Source organism: Microcebus murinus, chromosome 8 (genome assembly GCF_040939455.1).
Source record: "Microcebus murinus isolate Inina chromosome 8, M.murinus_Inina_mat1.0, whole genome shotgun sequence".
NCBI classification, from domain to species: domain Eukaryota; kingdom Metazoa; phylum Chordata; class Mammalia; order Primates; family Cheirogaleidae; genus Microcebus; species Microcebus murinus.
The window spans coordinates 17,905,795-17,931,146 of NC_134111.1; the positions used below are offsets into that span (position 1 = coordinate 17,905,795).

General features: G+C 54.0%; 2 protein-coding genes across 5 annotated transcripts in view; one reads left to right on the forward strand and one right to left on the reverse strand.

The window, feature by feature from the left end:
• MGAT5 (alpha-1,6-mannosylglycoprotein 6-beta-N-acetylglucosaminyltransferase) overlaps positions 1–13,615 on the forward strand; it is a 316,936-nt gene extending 303,321 nt beyond the window's left edge. For all 4 annotated transcript variants that reach the window (XM_076005478.1, XM_012740066.2, XM_020288503.2 and 1 more), the window contains 2 exons: positions 1,204–1,361; positions 7,336–13,615. In XM_076005478.1, the coding sequence (XP_075861593.1) occupies positions 1,204–1,361; positions 7,336–7,534 (357 nt within the window). In that variant the 3' untranslated portion in view covers positions 7,535–13,615. The remainder of the gene's footprint in view (positions 1–1,203; positions 1,362–7,335) is intronic.
• A 404-nt stretch (positions 13,616–14,019) lies between these two features.
• Positions 14,020–25,352, reverse strand: part of TMEM163 (transmembrane protein 163) — a 225,366-nt gene continuing 214,033 nt past the window's right edge. The window contains exons 6-8 of the mRNA XM_020288506.2: positions 23,399–23,510; positions 17,229–17,370; positions 14,020–15,840 (exon numbers count right to left, since the gene is read on the reverse strand). Of these exons, the coding sequence (XP_020144095.2) occupies positions 15,780–15,840; positions 17,229–17,370; positions 23,399–23,510 (315 nt within the window). The 3' untranslated portion in view covers positions 14,020–15,779. The remainder of the gene's footprint in view (positions 15,841–17,228; positions 17,371–23,398; positions 23,511–25,352) is intronic.

Consider the following 25,352-nt stretch of genomic DNA (forward strand, 5'->3'; position numbering starts at 1 on the left):
CCCGCAATTTGATGGCGTCCTGTCCAGGGCTGGTTCCCACCACGCGCTCTGAGCCGCTGGGACTCGTGACCCTTAACTGGAATAAACAGGTTGGAGAATGAATGAATATGAGGCCTGTCCGGAAAGTATCCATCCATTGTTAGTATACGGATTCATATTACGTGGCTGGATACTTTCCGTACAGACCTCATGATTTTACAATAAAACTCTGTAAAGTACACAACGACCCCGTGTTAGGGATGTAAGGCGACCAACAGTGCACTACGGAAGCCCTCGGTGACCCTGCCATGTTGATTGTTGGTGAGTGATGGCTCGTGAGGAGATGCTCCTGACTATTCTTGCTTTACGGACATTCGTTCCCCGACTTAACGCACCACCCCTACGGCCACCGTCACTCCCTGCCTCTCCAAACACTGGATAAGTAATCACCCTACTTGTTCTTATTCATCTTTCTTGAAGGTGCATACAGGCTCACCTTTATTTCAGTGTTTAATAGGAGAAGGGTTTGGGACCCTTGTGTAAAAATTCGATGGTGCTTGTGTGACCACACACATGCCGTGGAAGCTTAACTCTGGTTTGTGTCGGCCAGCCAGTGGTGAAGTGGGTTTTGTCGTAGTCGTTCTCTGAGAACCTGTGGATGCGGCAAGTGAGGACTTGCTGGAGTTGTTCTCAGCCGACACGCCCGGAGTCCCTGAAGGACGAGGCACTGTGTCAGGTGACATCAGGGACACCTGCCGGCTCCTCGGTGTGACCCTTCACCTCACGGCGTCAGAATCTTGCCATTGGGATACAGCGAGCACTCCTGAAGCAGTGTCATGTTAGGGAACTGCCAAGTCAGAGTCGACACGGTGTCTGGATTCAGAGGTGGCCTGAACATGGGCCTTGAAGAACGAGGGTGATGACGGCAGGATGGCAGGCGTGGCACTGCGCACACGATAGGCATTTCCTCTTTCCCTTGAGCCCTGTGTGAAAGACACTGTTGTTGTCCCCTCTTGTGGCCGAGGAAGCTGGTGACTAGAGAGTTTGAGACCCGGCCCAAGGTGGTGGTGGAGGTCAGCCTCATTCCAGCCCTGGTCTAAAATCCCCCCTTCCCTCCACCATTCTCCCTGCATGGTGCAAGCCATGGCTGGGGCTGCTTGGCAGGGCTGGGAATCCCCAGTTCTGTCCTTGGTCCCTTGGCCAACAGCTTTGTTGTCGTTCTAGGACTTTTGCCACGGGCAAGTGATGTGGCCGCCCCTCAGCGCCCTGCAGGTGAAGCTTGCCGAGCCCGGGCAGTCCTGCAAGCAGGTGTGCCAGGAGAGCCAGCTCATCTGCGAGCCTTCTTTCTTCCAGCACCTCAACAAGGACAAGGACATGCTGAAGTAAGTGCCTTGGGGCGGGAGGCACGGGACAGGGACAGCTTGCCTCTGGGTGTGGCTTGGGCGAGTGGTACCAGGTTTCAGTTTCCAGGCTTGCGGGCTCTGGGGACAAGGTGTGGGGAGGGGAGCAGGACACAGTATGCTCCCCCCAGAGAGAATTAGCCCAACGTTGTTGCATCGGGTGAGACAAGGTTGCTGTATCTAGAATTTGAATGGGGGGGTGCTGTGTGTGCATAAACAGTGCCATGTCTGAGCTTGGAGACTATGGGAGGTGTTTGGTTTGCTAATGCTGGCCCCAAGAACAGTGGGAGTGGAAGTGGCCACAGAGCCACAGACAGACCCCTGGCAGCAGCATGGTCCCTAGGTGGCCACCAGCAAAGCCTGAGCAGTTCAGGGGACCAGTGGCAGTTTTCAACCCTAGAGTCAGAAAGGAATGAGAAATATGTAGAAGGAGCTGGCGCCAAACTGCTCACAACAAATGCCATGTGCCGCCTTCCCCTCTGTAGCCCTATTGCCTTTTGCACTTTCTTCTGGACCTTTGGCCCTGCTACACCGTGTCCCATGGCAGCAAGGTGGTGGGTGTATCACCAGGCACGCCGGTGCGGGACTACACACGGGAGGGTCGTCAGTATTCCTTGGATTTTACCTCTCCCTCGCTGTTGAGTCCATTTTGCATTGCTATAAAGGAGCACCTGAGACCGGCTGATTCACAGAGAAAAGAGGTTTATTTGGCTCCGGGTTCTGCAGGCCGTTCAAGAAACATGGCGCCAGCAGCTGCTACTGCTGAGGGCTTCGGGGAGCTTCCAGTCAAGTTGGAGGGTGAAAGGTGGGGGGACAGGCGTGTCCCATGGCTCGAGAAAGGAGCAAAAGAGGGAGCAGGCGGCACCACGTTCTGTCCTGTAAACTCATTATCTCAGGGTGGGCACCAAGCCGTTCATGAGGGATCCACCCTGTGACCCAAACAGACCCACGTTCGACATGGGCTCAGTGTCAACATGAGATTGGGAGGGACAGGGCATCCAAACCATATCACTTGCGTTACTTTCAGTGATGCCCTTGGTTTTCCTTTGTGTCGGCATTTTGGGTCTGGCTTTTGCAGTCCCCAAATTTCCATGTGAGGTTTCTTCTGGCCTCTGATTCGTGACCCATCAGTCCTAAATCTCCCGATTTTTATCACGCCCCACGCCCACCCAGAGATTGCTTCATTGTCCAGCCTCCCCACCCTCCTCTACCTTAGTACCCCTGATGAAGCGTTTTTCTCCTAGAGACTTGCCTATGGGTGATAAGACACTGTCCCAACTCCAGATACGCAGTCCAACAGCTGGACTGCCCCGGCTTGAAGAGCACGTCTAGGAGCGGTGTGGACTTGGGGCTCCGGGTTCACCTGTCCTGGTCCTGGCTTCACAACGCCCTGCTAGTGCTGTCAGCCGCTGTGGCCACCTGTGCACAGTGGTCTCGAGGTCCCTCGTGTGAGTCGTCTTAGCCTGGAGTGGGCTATGACACGCATTTTATGGAGAGTGCAATTTCACACTTTGTAGGTGTCACCTCTCATCAGTGGAGTCCCACCTGCAGGGACTCTCCCCTGAGCAGGCACGTGGGCGATGCTATTTTTGCCCCTTATTTTCACGGGAAGACCAGGCGCAGAGGCTGCCCCGAGGCCACCATCGAAACAGAGACACAGCCAGAAGAGGGAGGTCCAGGTGGCGAGACCAGGGAAGCTCTGTGAGGATGGGGTCTGCTGGGTGTGGAAAGCCGCTGACAGTACTTGAGGCGTCCAATTCCACAGCACAGTCCGGAACCCTGGGGTTCCACTCGCCCCGTTTGTAGATGGCTCCCAGAGCGAGGTGGCTTTTTGAGAACCCTGAGTACTCACTCTCTCTACACAGAAGTCTGAATTCACCAAGTACAGACTGGGGACTGTGCACAGTACCGTCTACATCAGCCCACTTCTAGAAGAGGGAAAGTGAGGCGCTGCATTCTGGGAAGGGGACCCAAATGGGAACCCTGAACGTGGCAGCTTCCTTCCTGGCCAGGCGGGAGTCAGGGCTCCCGGCCCAGGGACCATGATCAGGGCCCCACGCAGGCATCCTGCCTCCAGGGCAAGGGTGCAGGTCAGCAGGGACACAGCTGGGTGAGTGGCCAGTTCCCTCTGTTCCATCAGTTTTCTCATCAGCAAAAATGGGGCCATCCTGGTTAGTGGTGAGATAATGCACAGCAGAGCGGCCCCTTCTTCAGAGAGCTTTGGGTATCGGCGTAGGCCTGAGACCACAGGGCCAAGCCTGGAAAAGCCAGTCCCCTGCCCTGGCCTCCCTCCCTATCTCTGTGCAGCATGCAGAGGGTCCACAAGAACAGGGACTCAGTGTGGGACTGCCCTGTGGCCAGGACCCGTGCCGTGGGATCGCTCACCCCCACCCCACTGCAGAGATGAGGGTTTTCTTAGCAGCCGGAGGCTGGAATGAATGCTAATTTTGCAATAAATCCATCTGAATTTAATTTTCTGAACATAAGAGCCCTACTGAATAACTTGTTCATGCATTTGTAAATACTGATAATATTGTGAAAGGCCCAGCTATCTGGCGGTCTATTGAGTGCCTCCTCAGCGTGGAGGTAATCCTGGCCCATCCATATTCATGGCCAATTAGCAATTAGCAGCTCCTGCAAGCCGGTGCTGCTTTCTCTCCTCCAGCTTGGGGCTGGTTCTGAGCCAGGCTTGAGCTCCTTTCAGTCTTTGGGTGTCCACGGCCTTGAAGCACCACCTGTCCCCACTGTGTAGTGTGAATTTTATGCGTCACGTCAGTGGAGCCTTGGGACCATCCTGTGTTGTCATCTTGAATCAGGGAGGGTTGGGCAACTGGTCCTTGAGTTCCATGCACGCAGCTGCAGCTCATCCTGGAGAGGCCGCCGCAAAGCATGCAGGATTCAGGTGTGACCCACTCTCTGGACAAGACTCCCCCTGGGCCAGGGTAGGGGCTTGGAAGGCAGAGGGCCCAGAGAAGTGCCAGAGTCCATCCCAGTGTGGCACCCTGGGGAGGACTCAGCGCCATACCTACAACACGTGTTCACGTGAAGTCTGGTTTGTAAGTTTGCTACCTCTTATAGTTCACAATGTTGAGCATCGGGGTTGCCGTGTGAGATGCGGGAATGCTAAGTGGTGCAGTCTCGACAGCGAGCACCTGAGAGCAGGGAGACGGCACAGCACCATGAGGGGACTTGTTGGGACAGGACTAGAATGAACAAAGGCCCCAAGAAGGGGTGGAGGGAGGAAGGCGCTCTAGGGCAGGGCGAGTGCAGGAGCCGGGGCAGCAGGTGGGACGGGCTTCTGTGCCCTCCCCCAGTGCCTCGATTCTCAGCCTAACGCCTGCCACCATGGCAGCCCCCGTGGCAAGGGGCTTTGCCTTCTTGTCCTCCTTCAAGAGCTACAACTCGTCAGCTGAGGGCTGGTGGCCCAGCAGCCCCGGCTCCACCCTGTGGGAGAAGCTCTCCAGGCCCTGGCGAGAAGTCAGCCGAGCGGGAGTGTGTGTGGGTGGGAGGCAGCCGACGCAGGGAAGGCAGGTATGGCACGTGTACCCCTAAAAGCCAGGGGCCTCAGAGGGAGGCTCTCAAGTGCTGTAGTGACTGGGGAACATCACCTCGCCTCTCTGGTGCCTTCTTCTGCTATAAATAGTTCAGCGTAGATGATAAAGTCTCCTTCCTGAACGCCCAGGGCTGTGGGAGAGCTCCCTAGGGGGCCTATAAGACGCTCAGGCCAGGGGGTTGGATGGCACCCGGAAGTGGCACCCACCACAGGCCACAGCACCGTGTCCGTTGAACCTCAGGGGTCTCTGTGCATCAACCAGGCAGGCTCCTGCCGCTGCCAGTGGCCTCAGCAGGGCTCATGTGGGCTCGTGCCCTAGGAGCTGGTGTCCTGAGCCTGCGTCCAGGTGACCCGGGAGGAAGCAAGAGGGCTTTTCTTGGCTCCTGACAATTACATCCCTGGCCGTGGGTTCTGAGAAGGGTTGTGGAGATTCCCACGTGCCGGGCAGATGGAGTGATGGCACAGCAGCTGCTGTGATCCACCTAAGTAAATAAATGCCGTAGTATAAATCCGTTTCCCAAGGCCACATTGCACGTGTAAACTTCCAATTCAGAATTCAGCTCCAGATACGCCCTCTGTCTTTGCTGGCCGGTCAGGGTAGCCTGCGAAGGACCGGGGAGCTCCAAGTCTGACTCATTTTTCCTTTTAGGAAATCCATAAAAAAAAAATCCTACTTCCTGCCCTCTCCCTTCGTGGCTCGTGACCTTGAACCCCTGAGCATGGCCGGCTCCTGGCGGGCGGCAAGAGCGGGGTGTTGGGGTGTGTGGGGAGGCACAGAGCTGCCCTGGCAGCCGCAGGGGCAGGGTAAGAGGAGCCTGCTCTCCGGAGCGGCCTCGGGCTCCTGGTCTGGTCACGTGCGCAGCCGCAGCCGAGCAGGCCCTGGGGGGACAGAGGCCAGAGGGCCAGGGACTTGGGGGGTCCCAGAAGCAGTTGGGGCCTCGGCGAAGCTGAGTGGGACCTAGGCCGGCAGCCCCAGGGAGAGCTTGGCAGATGTGCCGGGGCCCCCTGGAGGAATGCCAGCAGGGAGGCGGCCCCGGGGAGCAGCAGCGCGAGGGAGAGTGACGCCTCGAGCCGTGCACGCGCAGGCGCACGCGCGGTTGGTGTGGACGCTTCCCAGAGGCAACGGGGAACCTCACGCTCCCGATCCTGATCCCCTCCCTGTCAGCAAGAAGTGAGACTTCCACGAACAAAGAGAAACGGAAGTGGCTGGTGTGTGTGTGTGTAAATTCACCTGGACACGCAAGGGAGGAAGGTGGCGTAGCTTCCTGCGCCCACCACAGGAGAGCGATGACAACGGTGAAGATGACCATAGCAATGCCAGTCGCCATGTGTTGAGTGCTAACTCTGAGCGTGACTCTCCCGAGTGCTGCAGAGGCACTAGTTTAATTCCTGCAGTTAAGGGTTCCTTATCCCCATTGTGCAGAAGGCAAAACTGAGGCACAGAGAGGCTCGGTCATTTGTCCAAGGTCACACAGTGGCTAAGAGATGAAGGGATCCCACCTAGCAATCAGGCTGCACCATGGATGGGGCCTCTCTGTGCTTGGGGGGCCAAGCAGTGGCCCCAGCCCACAGACTGCTCAGCTGTTGGGAGGAGATGGCAGAAGAGACAGAGCCACCGGGCTTGGGACAGGAGGCCTCGGCTCAGTCACCTCTAACTGAGGTTACTGTCACCGTGGCCAAAGGGTAGCTGCCAAGACCCAGTGAGTCGATGCCGCAGGACGGCCCCTTCTATCTGATTGCTTTCCGTGGGAGACTAAGGCCATATAACAGGAATGTTTTTAAGCCTTTAACAAAAGTTAAACATACTTTAAAAAATACAAAAATCTAAATAATGCGTAGCTTCGTCCCAGTCTCACTTCCTTGACAGCAACTATGCTAGTGTGTTAGTGTGTAGCCTTCTTGACCTTCGACCCTCACGCGCACACACCGGGCGGATGACACGGTGCGTCCTGCTCCGAACGCTCCTCCCTCCAGGACGGCGCTCGTGCTGGCACACACGTTCCCCCTCCCACCTCCCACCCCCGTTCTTTTCCAATGGCTGCAGAGCATTCCAGAAGCACAGATGGGCCAGGATGTATCTGGCCGTTCCCCGCTTGGTGAGTATTTGAGTGGTTTCCAGGTTTTCTCCATCACAGGCGACATTCACTGGCAGCCTGAACACAGCACACACCCCCTGCACACGCACCCTGGTGCACACGCGCCCTGGTGCACACGCGCCCCCTCCAGCCTAGAGGCCTAGGAGTGTGGGGGTTTCGGGGTCTGAGGGTGGGTGCCATTTCGTCCTAAAGCAGGAGACCCTCCACCCACACCCCAGAAGGCAGCCGAAGCTGGTGATGGCACCAGTACGAGGACAGGCCCTGCCCTCTGCCTCACCAACCCACGTGCCTTTCTCTCCCTCTTCAGGTACGAGGTGATCTGCCAAAGCTCAGAGCTGGCCAAGGACATCCTGGTGCCCTCCTTCGACCCCAAGAACAAGCACTGTGTGTTTCAAGGTGACCTCCTGCTCTTCAGCTGTGCGGGTGCCCACCCCAGGCACCGGAGGATCTGCCCCTGCAGGGACTTCATCAAAGGCCAGGTGGCTCTCTGTAAAGACTGCCTATAGCGGCCGCCTGCTCAGCCCCGCGCCATGCTGCTGGGACGGACAGGGCGGCAGCCCCATCGGGCAGGGCCAGGGGCAGAATCCATTCAGGGACACTGGCCAGAGCCCGATCTCTCTGGTGGAAGTCTTTGTTTTGGTGTTGCTCTTGTTGTGGTCAGAGCAGCCCAGTGGAGTCTTCGCCAAACAAGAGCAGAGCAGAGACCAGGCGGGGAGTCGGGCTTCTCCCTGGCACGGTGCCATTTCTGTTTCTTGAGGAGCAACCGTGAGGAGACTCCGTGGATGCAGCTGCTCCAGGGTAAAAAGAGAGTCTCGAGAGTCATTTAAAACAAAACAAGAGGAGAGGAATTGAGCTGATTGGAAAGAACTTTGAATTGGGAACATTCCTAAACCCATTAACTTATTTATTTGGGTGGGAGGGAGGGGAACGAGGGAGGGAGAAGAGGCTTAATCACACCTTTCTTCTTTTATTTCTACTGTTAGTCATCCACCTTCACTATACTGTTATTCTGTCTGCTCCGGGTGGGGTGCAGGAGTCGGCAGGGTGTGCCGTGGGGCTGGTGGCATGCTCAAGGACAGCGTGGGGACCTGGCTCCCCAAAGCAGGTGGCAGTAGAGCAAACGAAAATCTTGCTTTGGAAACACAGCCGAACTCTCCAGGGCATTGTTATAGATGGCAGCTAGAGGACAGGCACCCCCGGCATAGGGGGATGTGCCTGTGTTGTCCAGAGAGCCACGCCAAAACAAAAGATGGGGTGGACCCCTTTCTTCCATGTCCCCACCCCCAGGCACATGCCTTGGCCCTAATTTCTGGTTAGAATCCCTTTAGGAAAGAAATGCAGGCTTGGAGGATTGAGGAATTTTGCTACTTTCTGGTAAATTCTCCCTCCCTCCCCGTGCCACTGTGAGGAGAGAAGCAGAGGTGAGGGGCTCGCAAAGCTGCTCTTGGACTTAGCCCCAGAGAGGGTTGTCTTTGAACTGAGATTTGGACAGGGTGAAGTTGGTCCTTAAGAACAACTGGCGGCATGACTGGAGATGGGCCCCTGACAGTGGCCTTGTGTTATGTCCCCTCGGATATCACCAAAATCCAGGGAATGGGCCTCTGGGAGAACACGATGTTGGCTGGGGGGGGGGGGCAGGGCAGCCCAGCGTGAACGAGGCGTGGCGGCTGTCCTGGCTGCTCACCTGTGCGTGCGTCCTGCAAGGGCCGGGAGTCTGGTGCCGGCCCTTCCTTTAGGTGGGATTGTGCTGACAGGGAGGAGCCACTCAGCGGTTGCCCTTGTCACACACATTGGACCCCACCCTCCAACCTGGAGCCCCCGTGCTCTGCCTTGTTGCTGGGCCGGAAAGAGCCTGCCTCTGCCCGGGCCCAGCAGTGAGAAGGGCAGAAATCCAAAGGAAACCTTGCTGGGAGGGGTGAGTTCCTGCCCCCCTGAAGCAGTGCTTCCTTCCACGCTCTGCGTGCGAGTTTGTGGGCTTCCTGTGAAACCCCTGACACCTCCAGGCCAGGGAGAGACGTCCCTCTTCCAGCTCTTGCAGGATGTCCCCGAGAGGAGCTGTCAGCATCATCCAGCCCTTGCAGGGCACCTTGGCTGCTTGGCTCTGTGCTCCGTGCCCGCCCACGGCCCTGCGGTTCCCAGCACCCTGCCTGCCGTCGGCCCGGTGCGGCAAGGTGCAGCCTCTGCCGGGCAGAGCAGAGGGCCACAGCCAGTGGCTGGGAGGGTGTTTGGGGAGTGAGGGAAAGGAAGAATTCTGCTTCATGGCAACCGGGGGAAACGTGGAGCCTTTAAGTCTGGGAAGTTAGGTTCATCTTCCTCCTGGGTTTGTGCCCCGGTGCATGGATAATCCTGAACGTATAGCCAGCCTTTGTCCTTAGGCCCTCAGAGAGGGGCTGGGGAGGAGCACCCGGAGTCTATTCCATCATCACAGGGGCCCGTCGAGACCTGGCTAAGCATAGCCTCTGCCGGGGCCCTGCAACGAGAGGGCAGGCATCCAAAGTACAGAGAGAGTGTGAGTGAGTGAGTGAGTGAGTGTGTGTGTGTGTGTGTGTGTGTGTGTGCGCGCGCTTTTAAGCTTCGCAAGGGCAGTTTCCTTCAATAGGAGGGCAGACAGCTGGCATCCTGACTGTGAGGAAGAGCTTTTCCCTGGCATGGGCCACTCGGCTGCACCCTAGAGTGTGGGAATTGGCCGGAGTGCGCAGCCCTGCCTTTCCTGGTCCAGCACCGCCCTCTCCTGGGCGCTTCCGGGATCTCCCAGCACCGAGGCTGGCAGTGCGGACGTTCTGCCAGCAGGGGGCGCCCACGTGCCAAGACTGCTTGCCACGCGGCGCCAGTTTGCGCGGGTTCGCGCACGCGCTTCCTGGAAGGCTGTTTAAATTGCACCGCAGCTAAGGAAGCGGGAAAGTAAAGCTATGTGGTCCCTGCCTGGTGTCCCAGAAGCTGCAGGGATTGTTTGCTGTCCGTCCCTGAGCTCAGGACCTCTCCACCTTCCTGTTCCTCTTTCACAAGGGGTGGGGGTGGGGCGGCCGCTTTGGAGGCAAAGAAATCCACACTCCAGTTGTTAAGGGCATTATCGATAGAGACCAGTAACCCCTAAGCCAGGGGTCCTCAAAGTTTTTAAACGGGGCCAGTTCGCTGTCCCTCAGACCGTTGGAGGGCTGTTGAAGAATGCGGCACACATTCCACACATGTGCACTGTGGGCCCAGGAAGAGTCGGCTGTTAGGCAGGACAGGCAGCGGAGGAAAAACACCCCTCGGGTGGGATATATGTCCTGGCCGGCCGCATATGGCCCACGTGCCGGGCGTAGTTTGAGGACCCCTGCAAATATATGCTGGCTTCCAGGCCTCCTCAGACTTGGTCTAGGTCTGGTCTTGACCCTGAGGAAGAAATTGGGAGAGGAGCTTCCATGTGCCCTGAGTGCATGAGGAGAGGAAGGTGCCCCTGACTGTATGCAGTGGCTTTGCCATAGCTGGTCTTAATAGAATCCTAAACCGGTTTGTAATTGATGACAATGCCACGGGGAGAGAAATTCTAAATCAAGATCAATGTTTTCCTGTGCTATAAACATGCCTTGCCTGGGTTTTGGGATGGTTTTCCCCATTATGATCCTAAGCTCTTAAAAACTTGAAGGAAAACATTTATCTAATTTACTAAGAGAGAGAGCTTTCTTTCAAAAGGTAAATGCTTTCAGGAGTTAAAACTCCTGAAAGGGGAAACACTTCTTTGAAATGCCAGTAAACACCTCATTTATTTCATGTATGCAGTTTGATTTGCACATGTATAAATGGAGATGCTTTTTGCATTGATTGGGTTTTTGTCACTGCTTATTATAGTTTGTGTCTTTGTGTGTTTGGAGATATTAAGAGTCTGGTTTTTTTTTTTTTTCTTTTTTTTTTTGGTTTTTGGCGAAATTTGTTTTCCTAATGAGCTTTTTTTACTTTTCTTCGGGGTTGGTTTTTTGGAATCCGGGTGCTGTTGAAGGACGATAGCAGATGGCTCCAGCTGGGAGACAGGATGTGTCCTTGGGTCGCTGAAGCTGTTCAGGCTGGGCACCAGAAGCGCCCTTCAAGCCCCCTAGGCCACAGAGCGTGCACGTGTGCATACACACACCTCCCCCTCCTTGGGGAGGACACGAAGCCGCGAGAACCCCAGGGAAGGGGCTGGGCTGGCTTCCTCCAGAGCAGCCCACGCCGCCTGCACTGCTTGGCCATGTCTTTGGGTTTGTCTCGGGACGGCTAGTTGCCAGTGTGCTGACAGCCTGTGCTCCCTGCTGCCCGTGGGCTCACTAAGGCGTGGCTACACCAAAGTAGTACAGCATCCTGTGAGCTCAGAAATAATTCGCCTATTTAGTATCATGAAAGGGAAAGAATGTGCACCCCTGCTTTTGTTTCCTTAGTGAATGCAGGATTTAGTGAAGGTGATTACTGGCTTCCCCTCTGGGAGTTAGAGCCTTAGTACAACTCATTGGTAGTGAAGACATAGATGTGATGGATTCGACTGAGAACTGTGTGTGAATAGGTGGGCGTGTGCTTTCTAGAGCAGACCAAGGTGGTTTACCTAGATTATGTATATAATTAGACATCACCACCCTCCCCCATGCCCAAAAATTCTTGATTTTTTTTTTTAAAGTCTATTTTGTTAACGACAGGCTCTGTTGTATGTGTTACTATCCCAAGCCTGGATTGTTTTATTTATTTAAAATATTTTAATTTCCATATTGGCTTTATTCTAATCCCATCCATCGCTGTGGGGCTGCAGAGCATCTTCATGTGACTAGATGGGGGGACATAAATACACTGATACTCATTTAGGAAGCTAGAAATTTCATAAAAGTGAGGGTGAGTTCCTGTTGTTCCTGTTGGCTTCAACATAAAGTGGAAAGCCAAGTTTTTATAGCAAAAGACCAAATTAGCTGTATAGTCTTTGATGCAGAAAAAAAAAAAAATTACCCTAGCTTTCTTAGCACTTAGGGTTTTGTGAGGATTCGATGTTTAGCACAGTGCTGGCACCTAGTGAACCCTAGTAAGTGTTAACTATTGTCGTTATTATTAGTGTTTCATAAAACTTGAGAAAGAGCTGAGCTCACTCCCTACCTGTTGACTCAGAAACAATACCCACATGAAAATATTATTCCACGTTGATTGAATGTCGTAGGAATTACTGGTTTAGAGTGTCCAGGTTCTGTGCCTACCCTGCTGGTTGAAAGTTTACTGTATCCCTCAATGCACTGATCTGAAATTGTGCCAGACTTCAGCCCCCAGTAGAATCAAGGCTGCAACAGTGTGTGTGTAAACTGGCGCTGAGAAGGATAAAGGTGGCCTTTGGTCACACATTGGACCTCACCCCACTGATGTCTTCCAGAACATTCCAGGAGTTTTAAGGAACACTTTTGAGCTGCAAATCAAAACAAGTTCTCTGACACACTGTACCCCTCGAATCCAAGTTAACACTATTTCCTCTGAAATGCAATAAGGAGGCTTTGCTGTGTTGCTCAAGGGGGAAGGAATGACCAACCGCTTGAACGTCCACATTCCCCGGGGTGTCCCTCTGCTGCCCCCTGCTGGCTGGGGCAGCCCCTCTGGGCCTCAGGGATCAGACTGCCAGGCGGGTAGTCCACTTTTCCGCCAAATTATAGGTCGTCCCTGGCCTGTCCCAGAGAAAACCCACCCCCAGCCCATGGGGGAAGCCAGCGGAGGCAGCAGGGCAGCTGTTTTGGCCTCTTTCAGAACAGTTCCTACAGGCTGTTCATGGTTTAATGTTTTCCCAAATCACCTGTATACCAGTTTGCTTTTTGTTTAGGGGGTGGGCATCTCGCCTCTTCCCCGGTGGACTTAAAGTCTTATCTCCTGCCCTATCGTGACACAGCTATGGATAGACTGCAGCTGTGGAACATGGGGAAATTTGCTGGAGTTCAATGTCTTTTTCAAATTCCTTTGGATTTTCTCCGGCTGAATCAGCAGTCTTATAGTCCTACGGATGTAATGGTTAGAATTTACCACCTTCAAAGCATCTCTCTCCATTCCAGATTTTGAGCATCCATAAGACTGTCCCAGACCTCCACAGCTGGGCGGCATGACAAAAGGACGAAGGGGGGGATGTTCTGCTGATGGGGTGCGCAAGGCCATTGTCAGTGGGGGTGGGGGTGAGTGCTCAGAGCATGTGCAGTGCTCGGGGGTCTAAACGCCTTGCCGGGACAGCAGGTCAGGAACCTCAGCGCAGCCTGTCACGCCCGCCACAGCTGAGAGCGAGCAAACCTAGGAGGCATTTTGCTCACTGTCCTGCCCAAGTATTAAGACAATAGCATAACAATTGATGCCAAAGGAGATGGTGATGTCCCTTCTACTGTAGTCGCTGTCACAACCATGATGTCTTTAAGCTAATGGACGTTCGCACCTGTGTCTTCAAACAGATCCTGGTCCAACCATTTTCTACTGTTCACTTCCGGGGTTAAGTAGCGCGGGATTCTGCAACTAAGATGTCTCTGTCCAAATGTACTGTATACTGGCATAGAGAGAGCACTGCTTTGTTTTCCACTGTTGTAGAGAAAACTAGGGAGAACTTTATTTTTCAATAAACTTTTCTTGTGTGACAGGTGGAAGTGATTTCGGGGGCGGGCTGGGTGGGTGCAGGGTCGCCGGTGGGGCCGCTGTCCAGCCGAATCTCACGGTTTGCAGACACGCTGTTTTGAAACTGCTGCTGGCGGGGAGACGGGACGGTGTTTGAGGAGGAGGAGGAGAGGAGGTTTCACTGCCTAGTGTTCGTTCCCTTGTGCCACACCCACCCCTGCTGCTGTCACAGCCCCCTCCCTGCCCTGCGTCCACCTGGAAGGGAGCTGAACTAGAATGTGAACTACTAGACTGATTTTGAGATAAGTACGTGGTACCAGACGTTTAAAAATCTTTCAAAATGGGCTCGTAAAACAGCCCTGAAAGGACTGGGCAGCGAGCCCGTTAGACCTGGAAGGCATTTATAGCTCCCTCAAAAAAAAAAAAAAAACACTTTTAAACCAGCGATCCGTGGACCTGGAGCCCTTGGTTAGGCAAATGCCCTGGCGTCAGAAGTAAGGTCAAATCCTTGCCATGCCAGCAGCTCATGTGTGGGTGACGCTGAAGCCCCCACTCCGTCCCCCATGAGCACGGCCCCTCTGGAGCCCGAGAACCTCCAGGCTGATGACAAAACAGGTGCCACGTAGTTCACGCAGTGTGGCGGGGAACATAAGTCCTCAAAAAGGTGCCACGGCAACGCCGAGTGCCTCAGTTTGGGGGACGCTACATCATCCCTTCCCCCTCTGAGCTTCCTCGGTGTGTGTTAGATACCAGTGAGAGAACGTGCAGGAAAGAAACCGACAGAAGCCCACGACTGGCAAATCTTCCTTTTTTCCGTGTAACACGTTAACGTCCCATGGAATGTCGCTCAGAGCACTGTTGGGGGGAATCTCACTGGATCAAGGTTCTGTGACCTCAGAGAACAAACTGTCTCCCCTTAGCCAGCCCGGTGGGCGATGGGGCTGGGGTGAGGCCCCGGGAGCAGCTGTGTCCCAGTCCCAGGCAAGACCAGCGTCCCGTACCAGGAAACGAATGGGTGGGGGTGGGCCTGCACCACGGAGGCCACCAGGCCCCTCTCGACAGTCCTCCCAGGGTCTCCACTCCATCCCCCTAGGCACATATGACCTCCTCCTGCCACAGTGGAAAGCCCGCCCACGACGGGACAACCGTGTGTCGGTGCCGCACGGTGACAGTCTGAAAGATGATGGCCTCCCTGTACCGTACAAACAGGTAAAGTTGTTTATTGGTCGGACACTGCTGCCCGGGCGAGCAGCGGTGTGAGAGGTACAGATCCTTGCGGGCTGGGGGGACGTGTGTCTACGGACTCTAAACCTAACGTTACGTAAACCGAAAACGTTTCGTTCCTTACAGAGGAGTAAACCGTCTCTTGCACAGACTGCAATGTATACAGCATTACCACTGAACACAGCATACGGATATATGCATATACCGATAATTATTTATTACAAATAAACCGTAGTCTCACATCTGTCAAAAATGGATCGTGTTTTTCACATGGGTGTTCAGGTTCCGAATGTACGAGAAAGGGTCATGTGCTTATTTAGTTCATCCATGCAAAGCTCATACATATATCACTAAGTACTTTAAAAAATAGAATGGTCTCCTTTTGAACAAATAAATCTGTTTAGGATTAGTAAAACAGTATGAAACTAATGAGATACGGTGATAGGAATTAGGAAGCCATATACTGATGGTTCTGGGTATGTAAAGGGGGGCGAGAGACGGAAGGGCACAGTCTTCCCTTAAAATCTGCCAGGAGAGAAGAGACTTTGGAACTAGGGGGTGGCAGGGCCACACGCAGTCCCCGAGGAGGCGGGTCTGGTCGGTTGCTATCCGTGTCAGGCTCAGAGCACCACAGAAGCCCTCCTGCCGAGCAAAGGTGTATCCTACCCAGGAGAACCGTTTACTCCAGAAAATAGAAAAAAAACATCAGTCCCAGCTGGAGAGGGGAAAGCGTGTCCCCTCCTAAGGGCGTCTGTCCTAACTGTCTGATGGGGGGCAGCGGGGGAGGGGGACAGGGCAGGTCCACCTGCTGGGCAGACCTCACCCCGTGACGACAGACTGTGAAGGAAAACTCCCAACAAAGAAACTGGATGTTCAGGTAAATATTGGCACCCTCGGCCCACGTGGAAACCTCTGGTCGTCTGGGAGGTCTCACTCGGATGCGCAGCCGCCCGCGCCGGGCAGTCACTCAAACATCTCGTAGTGACGCGTCTGCCTCACCCTCGGCACCATGTCGATGAGGAGCCTGCAAAGAGGAGACGGACAGACGAGGTCACCTGGACGCCAGCCCCTCCCCCCACAGCCCTAGGGCGAGAGCCGGGCCGGCCATGGAAGTAGTCGTTTGTATTTTGGGGTTTTTTTCCTGCATTAATTCACATACCATAAAATTCACCCTTTTACTGCATAAAGGAGTGTTTTTTTTTTTTTACCATATTCATGAATTTGTGTAATCACCTATCTTAATTCCAGAGCATTTTTTATCATCCCAAAAAGAAACCCCACACCCACTATGGCAGTCACGCCCCATTTCCCCTCCCTGACACCTAATAATCTACTCTGGGTCTCTGCGGATCTGCCTACTGCAGGTATTTCACATGTAAGGACTCGTACGGGAGGTGGCCTTTTGCGACTAGCTTTCTTCACTTGACAAAACATTGAGGTTCACCCGTGTTGTAGCGAGTGTTAGCATTTCATTCCTTTTTATGGCTGAATAATAGCCCATTGCATGGATCCTACACATTTATCCATTCATCGGCTAATAGACAGTCGGGTCGTTTCTACCTTTTGCCTGTTATGAATAACATCGTACAAGTTTTCGGTGTGGATGTTACGTTTTCATTCCTCCGCAGCATATCCCAAGGAACGGAATTGCTGGGTCTGATGGCAACTCCACATTTGACATTTTGAGGAACTGCCCGATTGTTCAAAGTAGCAGCACCGTTGTCCATTCCTACCGCCAGTGGATTAGGGCTCCAGTGCCTCCACATCCTCACCAACACTTGTGATCGGCCCTCGTTTTGATTATAGCCCTTTTAGTGGGAGACGGGAAGTATTTTAATATTGAGAAGCACGGCAGCCCTTAGAAAGGGCTCTCTCAAAGGCCGGCTCCAGCCTGGGCATTGAATCCAGAGTCAGCGATGCCCACACAGCCATTCTGCAAGAAGTTCTCTAAATCTGGGGGTGCAGCCTCTGGCCAGGTGGTGCTGCTTGCCCACCCCAAACTGTAGCTGGAGCATCACCCATGTGTGGCGGGGTGCTTTACAAGTGAGGAAGCCACACGAAGGTGCTCGCTGGAGCACCATGCTGACCATTACAGACAGGAAGCAGCATAAATCTTCAGGACATGAAGGGGGTTAAAGGGACCACCATTTAAGTGGATCATACAGACATCAGACAAAAGTAAAGGAGTTCCTTTGTGCCTTAACAGCCCTACGCCACTTTTTAAAGTCCCTGCCTCGCTTGTGTGCCAGCCATGAGCACACCTGTCCCCTGCTGTCCCCACTTATCCAGTCCCCTGACATCAGTCAGGCTGGGGAGGTGCACAGGTACAAGACTGTGACGGCTAGGGAAGGGGGCTGGGAAAGTGGCACTCCTGGCCTCAGGGACGGCAAAGCTGAAAGCGCAGGGACGTACTTGACCCCGTAGGCAAATATGGTGAGGCCGATCAGCACCCCGATGCTGCCGTCCAGGTACCAGACCGCCGCGTTGTGCTTGAACACTTCCGCACTCAGGAGAATGGAGAAGCCCATCACGCCGCCCACGAGGGAGTTGAAGCCTGCAGAGAGAGCAGAGAGGCTGCGTGGCAGTGCAAAGCAATCTCACTTAGCCACGGAGAAAAGGACCCGAGTACCAGGCGTGCCTCCACACTCCGGAGCAGGTACCGGAAGGAGCGTTGCCCAGAGCTCTTTCACCAGTGATAGCCACCACCTGGATGCCTGTGTAGCACATCATGTCTGCTCATCTGTCACCAGGGACCTCCCAGGATGGAGCTGTCACCCCGCGCCCGTCTGCACCTGCTTTATTCCTCTTCCAAGCACTGATGCCTGTGTGTGGTTCCTCTGGTCCCCGTCCCCACTAGAACGCAAACTTCCCGAGAGACAGGGGCATGGTTCCCTGTTGACGCCACAGTGCCCACGGCTGTGCCTGCCACTCAGCGGGCACTGCAGTAGGGGGAGCTCAAATCTGTTGAATGTCTGCTGGGCCAACTTCCAAGCTGGGTGTTTTAGATGTGCTGTCACCAATAAACCTTCTCAGTGCCATGAAGGAAACTGTTATCAACCCATCTCACTGACGAGAAAACTAAGTAGAATGACATTAAATAAACTGACGAGGTTATCCGGATTGCTTAGAGTAACCTAAGGGTTTTCCCTCTCTCCGGAGGAGAAACGTGAGGTACATGATTTGTAGTAGTATGTGTATTAGCTACATGGCTGGAGAAATGGTCCTATAATAGAAACAGCAATGGAGCTAACAGATATCAATCACCTTCTCCTTTCCCATGTCACCTCCGTAAGTCCCCCCAGCTCACGTACCACACTTCCGTTTTGCCTGTGCATTTGCAAGGCCACAGGGACAGGGAATGGCGTCTGGGGCCTCCCTGTGAAGGGAGGCACCAGGCTGCTCGCCCACCTCAGCATCACAGTGGCCCCTCGAGAAGCTCCAGGTCCCTGGTGCCCTGGCAGCTGGCCTGGGCAGGGCCACCTCCGCTGCAGCTCCAGGCCCCGCTTCCTTCTTGGGGCAACTGTGCCAGTGTGCTCACGCAGTGCTTTTGCTGAACTCAGAAGCCCTAATTCTGGCTACCAGCAAGAAAATCGAGCTCAGAGCACCTGTCTTTCTAGGAAGGGCAGAGAGAGGAAGACTGTGGGGCAAGGATGGTCTGAGCAAAGCTCAGAAAGAGCCCCGCTCAGAGGACCCAAGGAGGGCCGGCAGTGGGGTGTTCCCCAGTACTGGGGACAGGTGAACCAGGGGCATCTCAGATGTTCTACACCTGTCACCTCAAAGGACTTGCTTCTTGCAACTCTTCCCCCTCTCTCCTGGGTCATCCCTGCCCCCAGGACAAACCTTCAAACTCCTTCCTGGACCCCACCCCAACCCACAGCTCCCTTCCGCCCCTGCCCCCCGCAAAGCCCGCTCACAGGTGTCTGCCTGAGCTGTCTCTGCACACACACACACACACCCGTTCCGCTCAGGCTCCTCCTCCCTGCGCACTCCCTAGCTGTGGCCCCGTGATGCCACATGTGATAGTGACGGGCACCTATGCTACCAGGACTCACTTCTTACGCCCTCCTGTGAGCTCTCCTCTCCAGCCTCACACCCTTCCCGCCTCTGCTCTCCCTGGCTGGACCCCTCTCTGTGTCCCTCTGGGGTTCCCTGGGCTCAGTCCTCTGCCCTGTCCCTCTGTCTGCGCTCTTCTCCAACGCCACCAGCCGGTGTCTCCCACAGTCCTGCGTGGCCCCTCCAGTGCAGGCACTCATGCAGCGTCTCAGACTGAACACGTGCACGGCTCCCGCCCCACCCCTCACCCTCAGCTGCCTTGTCCCCTGCAAGTGGTGCCACCGTCCGCCCAGCTGCCCGGGCCACACACCGAACCCATCAGGTAACTCTTGCTGATGGTCACCTCCACGACTCATCCTCAGTCTCTCTTCCTCCCGCACCCTACTGCCCGGCCCCGGCCCCGGCTCCCCCAGCCCCGGCTCCCCCAGCCCATTCCCCTCGCAGCAGCCAGAGACTCTCTGTCAACGAATGTCTCTATTGCAGATGCCATCTGAACTCTTCACAGCCCCCGCCTCAAGCCCCCTCCTCCTGGTTCATTGTGCTCCAGCCACACATGACCCTGTGCTGGCCACCTGCCCTCCCTGCAAGGCCACCGTCCACCTGGACCCCTCCGCCTCGGGCCCCCCACCAGGCTTCCCTCCAACCCTCCCGCCTCATCCTCCCTGCACTTCATTTCTCTCCGGAGCTTGCCACCATCTAAGAAGCTATTTTTGCCATTTTTTAAAGCCATCTCTCTCGCTTACAAGAAACCTAAGCTTAAGGACAGGAACTCTGTGTCTTCCTTGCTGCATCCAAAGTCCCAGAACAGGGCCTGGCACCTATCAGGGACACAGATGACTGCTGCATTAATGCATGAGTTAAAACTGGAGGAGGAGGAGGAAGACAGGCTGGCATGCGGCCCCGCCTTAGCTCTGCTGTCCTGGGGGAGAGAGCTGAGACCGCAGCCACCCCCAGCCAGGAGAGAAGCCGCCCAGCCCAGGCCCTCGGAAAAGATGCAGCGAGAACAACATAAGGTTCCACAGATGGCCACCAGAGGTCAATGCAGCTCCACCATGCCACCACTCTGCCAGCCGATGGCACGTCCCAGCCTGCAGTCCTGACAGCAGGTCCACCCCGGCATGCTCCCCACGCTGCACAGCCAGTGGATTTGTGGCATGTTCACCTGCTCACCTGCATCAGCTAGGAAGGGACTCTTACCTGCTGCGCCTGGCTCACCTGGGAGGTCAGGGCCTGACTCAGTTCACCTTCATTTCTAAAGTACCCACAGGGACTGGGGGGCAATTCCATGGCTGCCCTGCACACCCCTCGGAATTCCAGAGCCTTCCCACGTGAGGGGCCCGAGCCCCCTACCCACGACAGCATGTGGCTCTGCCGGTCACTCACCTCTAGAGTCCAGTCCCCGCAGCTGAGACCACAGAGCTGTTCTAAAGAGCAAACTCTTATCTGTTTAAGAACATACAATGGCACAAAGCAATGGCTGGGGCCCTCTGGATTAGAGGCCAGCTTTACCAACTAGATCAGAATCTCTGTAATGAGCCACAGTGATTTTATGCAGACTATTCTGATTAAAAAGTTTTTCTTGTGCTTGGAAAATCCTCACAGGCTCTGGGTATTTTAGAGTTGCATGTGAGCGAGAGAACGGGCCCCGCACTTCAAAGGGGGTTGCTGCGCGTGGGACAGCCCCCGGCCCTAGTTCAGCACCTGTCCCCTGGTGCCCTCCCACCATCTTCCTCTGTCTGACTGACTGTGTTAATTTGTTGTGCAAAGTCATTCTGCCTTAAATAATACAAAGCAAGCTTCAGCCTGGTCAAGCAATAAACGAGTGTTGACTAAATAGCCAAAGCAATAAAACCAAACAAGACAAGGGTTACCATGTGGCATGGCACAGAGTGGGGAAGTCTGGATGACCCACAGTCCCTGCCATCCTCGGCCTGCTGCCCCCTTTCCCTGCGATCTGCTTCCTGGCTGTGAGGACACACGCCAGCAGCAGAGGCAGCGCCAGAGGCCACCTGGCCCAGTTCACACACAGCCCTGGCTCAGGAACGCCCTGTGCCCAGCTCGCTTCCCTCCTGCAGAGAAGGTGCTGGCTCTGCCCCAGCCAGGCTGGCAGCCACAGGGACAGGACGCACTCCAGAGCCCCATCCTGCCCCGCCCACCTCCCAGAGTGAGGAAAGAACAGAGAGAGGATAATTAGATTGTTCCCTAGTTCTGCTCATCAATGAATGAGTAAAGCTCAGATCCCAGATGACACAATTAGCAGAAAGTTGCAATTACTGCCAAATATTTTGCCAACAACACCCCCAAGCAGGGATTGCAGGGCACGCCAAGCACAGGGTAACAGGCTGGGGGGAGAGGGTGCTGCCTCTGCCCTTTGGAACAGCACTGTCTCTCTGGCAGTCGCCTCCAACCCTCAGGGCAGAGTCAGCCCCAGCAGCCCAGGGAGAAAAGCGGCATCTTGCAAGGGAAGACACAAATAGCAGGCCGTGCTGGACACAGCAGGGTCCTCCTGCCCTGGGGTGACACTGGGCCCAGCCTCATTGTGCACACAATGAGGTGGGGCCCCCAGGGTCTGGGGCCCCACCTCAATGCCCCGGAACCAGAATCTTCAGGGGTGAGCCCCAGAAATCCGGGTTTTTAACACACACCCCAAGCAGTTTTGGTGCTGCCAGCATGGTGGTGGTCAACTGACTAGCATCTGGGGTCCCCTCGTTTTGCAGCCTGGATGTCAGGCTGTGTAAATCCCCAACTTCTTCAGGCCTGTTCAGATGAACCCTTCCACATCTGTGCACACAGGTGATGCTCTGCCCCAGGCAGCCATGGTTAAAAAGCTGGAGGCCTTCCCCAGAGACACCGTAGCTGGCTCAAGTGTGGCGAGTGGGGGGCATAGGCACTACCAGCTCCTGGTCAAGGACCGCCAGCCTGCGCATCAGGGGCTGCAGACCTCCCTCTGCCCTGGACTCGCCCATATCTGCCAGCAGCTCTGCCCGCCTCTGCAGATGGAGTCTCGGCCCGAGCTCAGTCCCAGGGTGGAAGCATCGCGTTGACGTTCTGTCCCCCACCACGCTGCAAAGTCCAGCTCCGTGCCTGGCAGGCCTCGGCACAGGAGGAGACAAGGAGCCTACATGCTGTCACCATGCTCTGTCACCTGGGAGTTCACACATTCCACATATGAACGAACCTTGAGAGTTGGAGATGGGGGAGTGTTCTCTTGAAAAAAGAATCCAATTATTTCTGCTCTGTTTTGCGCCAATGTGCCCACCCACCCACAAGCTTTTATGCTATGACCACCCCCCACTTTACTGCTGACTCCCCCTGGACTCGGCACGTGCTCAGGAATGACTAAAAATAAAATGGCCAGGTGGCACTGTTTGTCAAGTGTCTTCATTATAGGTCAATGCCAGTTTGGGGCCTGAAACACTCTTTTCCTGTGAAGGAGCTCAGGAAATTTCACCCCAAAATATGACTCCTTGATACAGAGTATTTTGAATTAAAGGTCCTCAGAGATCAAGCAGGAGTTTTTCCCTCCATTGACATAAAGCCAGACCCATCAAAAGAACAATCACTTCCCTTCCCCTTCCTGTTATCTCAATATATTACAGGAAAGAAGATCAAGAATGCAACAGACCTGGCCCAAATCATTCTAAATATAATACTTGCCTCTCAAGTTTAGTTTCCAAAAAGAATCATTTATAAATCAATCTATTCCCCCCACCATCCATTCATTCTCCCAAATATCTATTCATCCTCCCTAGTAACCATTTATGGCCCCTAAACAGAACTACTTATATTCCTCATCTCCCCTTCCCCTTATAGATCCTCTAAAATGAGTTCCCCATTAGGATATGAGGTAATCACTCTGTGATTCTCCCCATGCGCATGGTAAATAAATCTCTTTCTCTTATTAATCTGCCTTATTGTGAGTTGACCTTTTGGGGGAAGTTTCCCCTCACCCCCATACCTGCATGCCCATACCCTTCTTCTCTCTGTCATCCCTAAGCCCACACAGGAAGCTCCTCTGCAGTCCCAGGGACACACAGGGACTTTCCTAGCTGGCTGGGACTCTAAGCAGAGAACACACGGGACGGTTTCCCCAGTGCGGGCACCTGGTAATAGCAACCTCAACTCCCAGGTGAGCATGTACTAGCTGGAAGGAAAAACAAGCACGGAGAATTCACAAAGGATACATTTATAGACTCCAGAAAAGGCATTTACTTGTTATGCAATGCACGTAAGACCCAAGACTCCAGGAAGCCCTTTGTGCTTCATGATTAAGAGGCTGGGGAGCCCCAATCCCCCCGCCCCCATTAGTAGGTTAGAGATATTCACGGAGAGTTTATTAAACTCCCAGGGCATATGACATCTGCCCTGATATGGAAGCCCTGAGAATCATTAAACAGGAGGAGGGGTTGGTGAGGATAGATTCTAAATCACTGAGTTCCTGCAAGACAAGCAGCTAAAAGTGACTCAAACAGCACCTTCCCTAACTATGAGCTCGGCCCCCTGAGATCAGGCACACCGGCCTTACTCACCATCTGTTATGAGTGCTCTGCTGGTCAGAACCTTCCCCAGCATGAACTTCAACACGGCCAGGATGCTGCAAAGAATCCCACTTAAAATGGAGACGCTGAACAGGAAATCGTCCTAGAAGAGAAAGTTCCAGATTTCAACAGTTCACCTCCTGCTATAGCAGATCATCTGCAAACCACTTGCCTTAGAGATCAGCTTCATTCCAAGTACAAATAATCAGTCGGGTATGCTGCCACTAGGTGGGGGTGTGCTGCACGCTTACACACCTCAGTTACGTGTGTCACTGGGAATTAGAAAAAGTGATCGGAAACAGATAATCTCCATTTACATTCATTTGGAAAACCATTATGCATTTCTTTTCCTGTAGGAGATTCACCTTCCCAATATTCTGCTAAAATGAGTGGAAATCATTGATCAATAACAGAGTAGTCAGAACGCTAAGAACAGTGTCTTCTAAACAGAGTTTTCCACAAAGAATTCACAAAGCAGTTGATTCAGAATTTTGGAACATAAGTACACCATTGGCCTAAACACTCAATACAGAGCCAGCTGAATTTGCTGCAGGGTCAACAATGGCCGGAGCTACTTCAACCCGTATTTTTTTTTTTTTCTTAAATTCACACAAAGCAAATGAGAACTCAAATATACCCTTCAGGGTAGGGAAAACGGCATCTAAAAATATAGTCTGCCATTGACGTTATCTTAACACTTCCTGTAACTGTTACCTTACCTTTGCGAGCAAAAGTGAGTCACATACACAAAAGCCCCATCTCCTGACATCACGGCCCATCCAGCTCTGCTCCCGTGTGTCACTCCATGCCACTCAGCCTCCAGACTTTGCAACATTAAAATGCAACTGCCAGCAGGAATCTGATCCAGCGTCATATATACGCAAAGAAACAGGATTCTCCTTGGCATTTTATTAATCAAATTCAATAACCTCACAGAGGAACCCAAGGAAGGCAGCCTGTTTGCCTGCGCTAGACACTGAGCAAAGTCATTTGAAAAATCACCTCACTGGAAATAGGATATCCGTATAGTGTCAAAGTATCTCCCCCAGATACTGATCAATGGCAATCGTGGTTCTAACAACACATCCACAAATGCTTTGCTACTCTTCCTCCAAGAGGTGGAGATTAATCTTCCCCCCATCCCCTGCCCTTCAGTCCGGGCTGGACGTGGTGACTCAAATCTAACAAATACAGTACAGAAAGGGAAATGTCGTAATTTCACAGTGGAAAAACCCAGCAGACACCACTGTAGCCAAGTGGTCAAGGTTAACAGTGCCACTGATAAGTTGTGCTGATCTCACGTGCCCTTGGATATGATGTGACAAGAAGGGCACTTCACCTCCTTGGTATTCTACCACCAAATCCATAACCTCAGCTTAACTGTGAAAATAACATCAAACAAACCCAAACTGAGGGGCAGTCTACAAAATACCTGACCACTACTCCTCACATGTCAAGGTCATGAGAGACAAGGAAGGACCAAGAAACTGTCACAGACTGGAGACTTAAGAAGATGTGACAACTAAATGCAACATGGTGTCCCAGACTGGATCCTGGAACAGAAAAAGGTCATCAGTGGGAAACCAAGGCAATCAGAAGAGAGCGTATAGTTTTGTTAGTTGTGCTGTGATCGCATAGCGTCCGGCTGAGCCGTGGGCTCACGCTGGCGAGGGGCAGGCACCTGCTGGATCCCCTCCTTCCGCTTCTCCGTGTCCTGAGCCAGGCGTGCGTACAGCTCCTTGTGCAGGTCACCCGTGTCTTGGGCAGAGGCGGGTCCCGGCCGTCCTCATGGGCACAGCTCATGCTTGCCCTCCACTCCACGCCCAGGTCTCCTGCTGCCTGCCCTGCCGACTCCAGTCCAATGCCAGACGCCAAGGCACCAGCCTGACAAGGACGCCTTCACCTGCAACCACTGTCGTGTGAGGTCCCACCCCTGCCATGAACC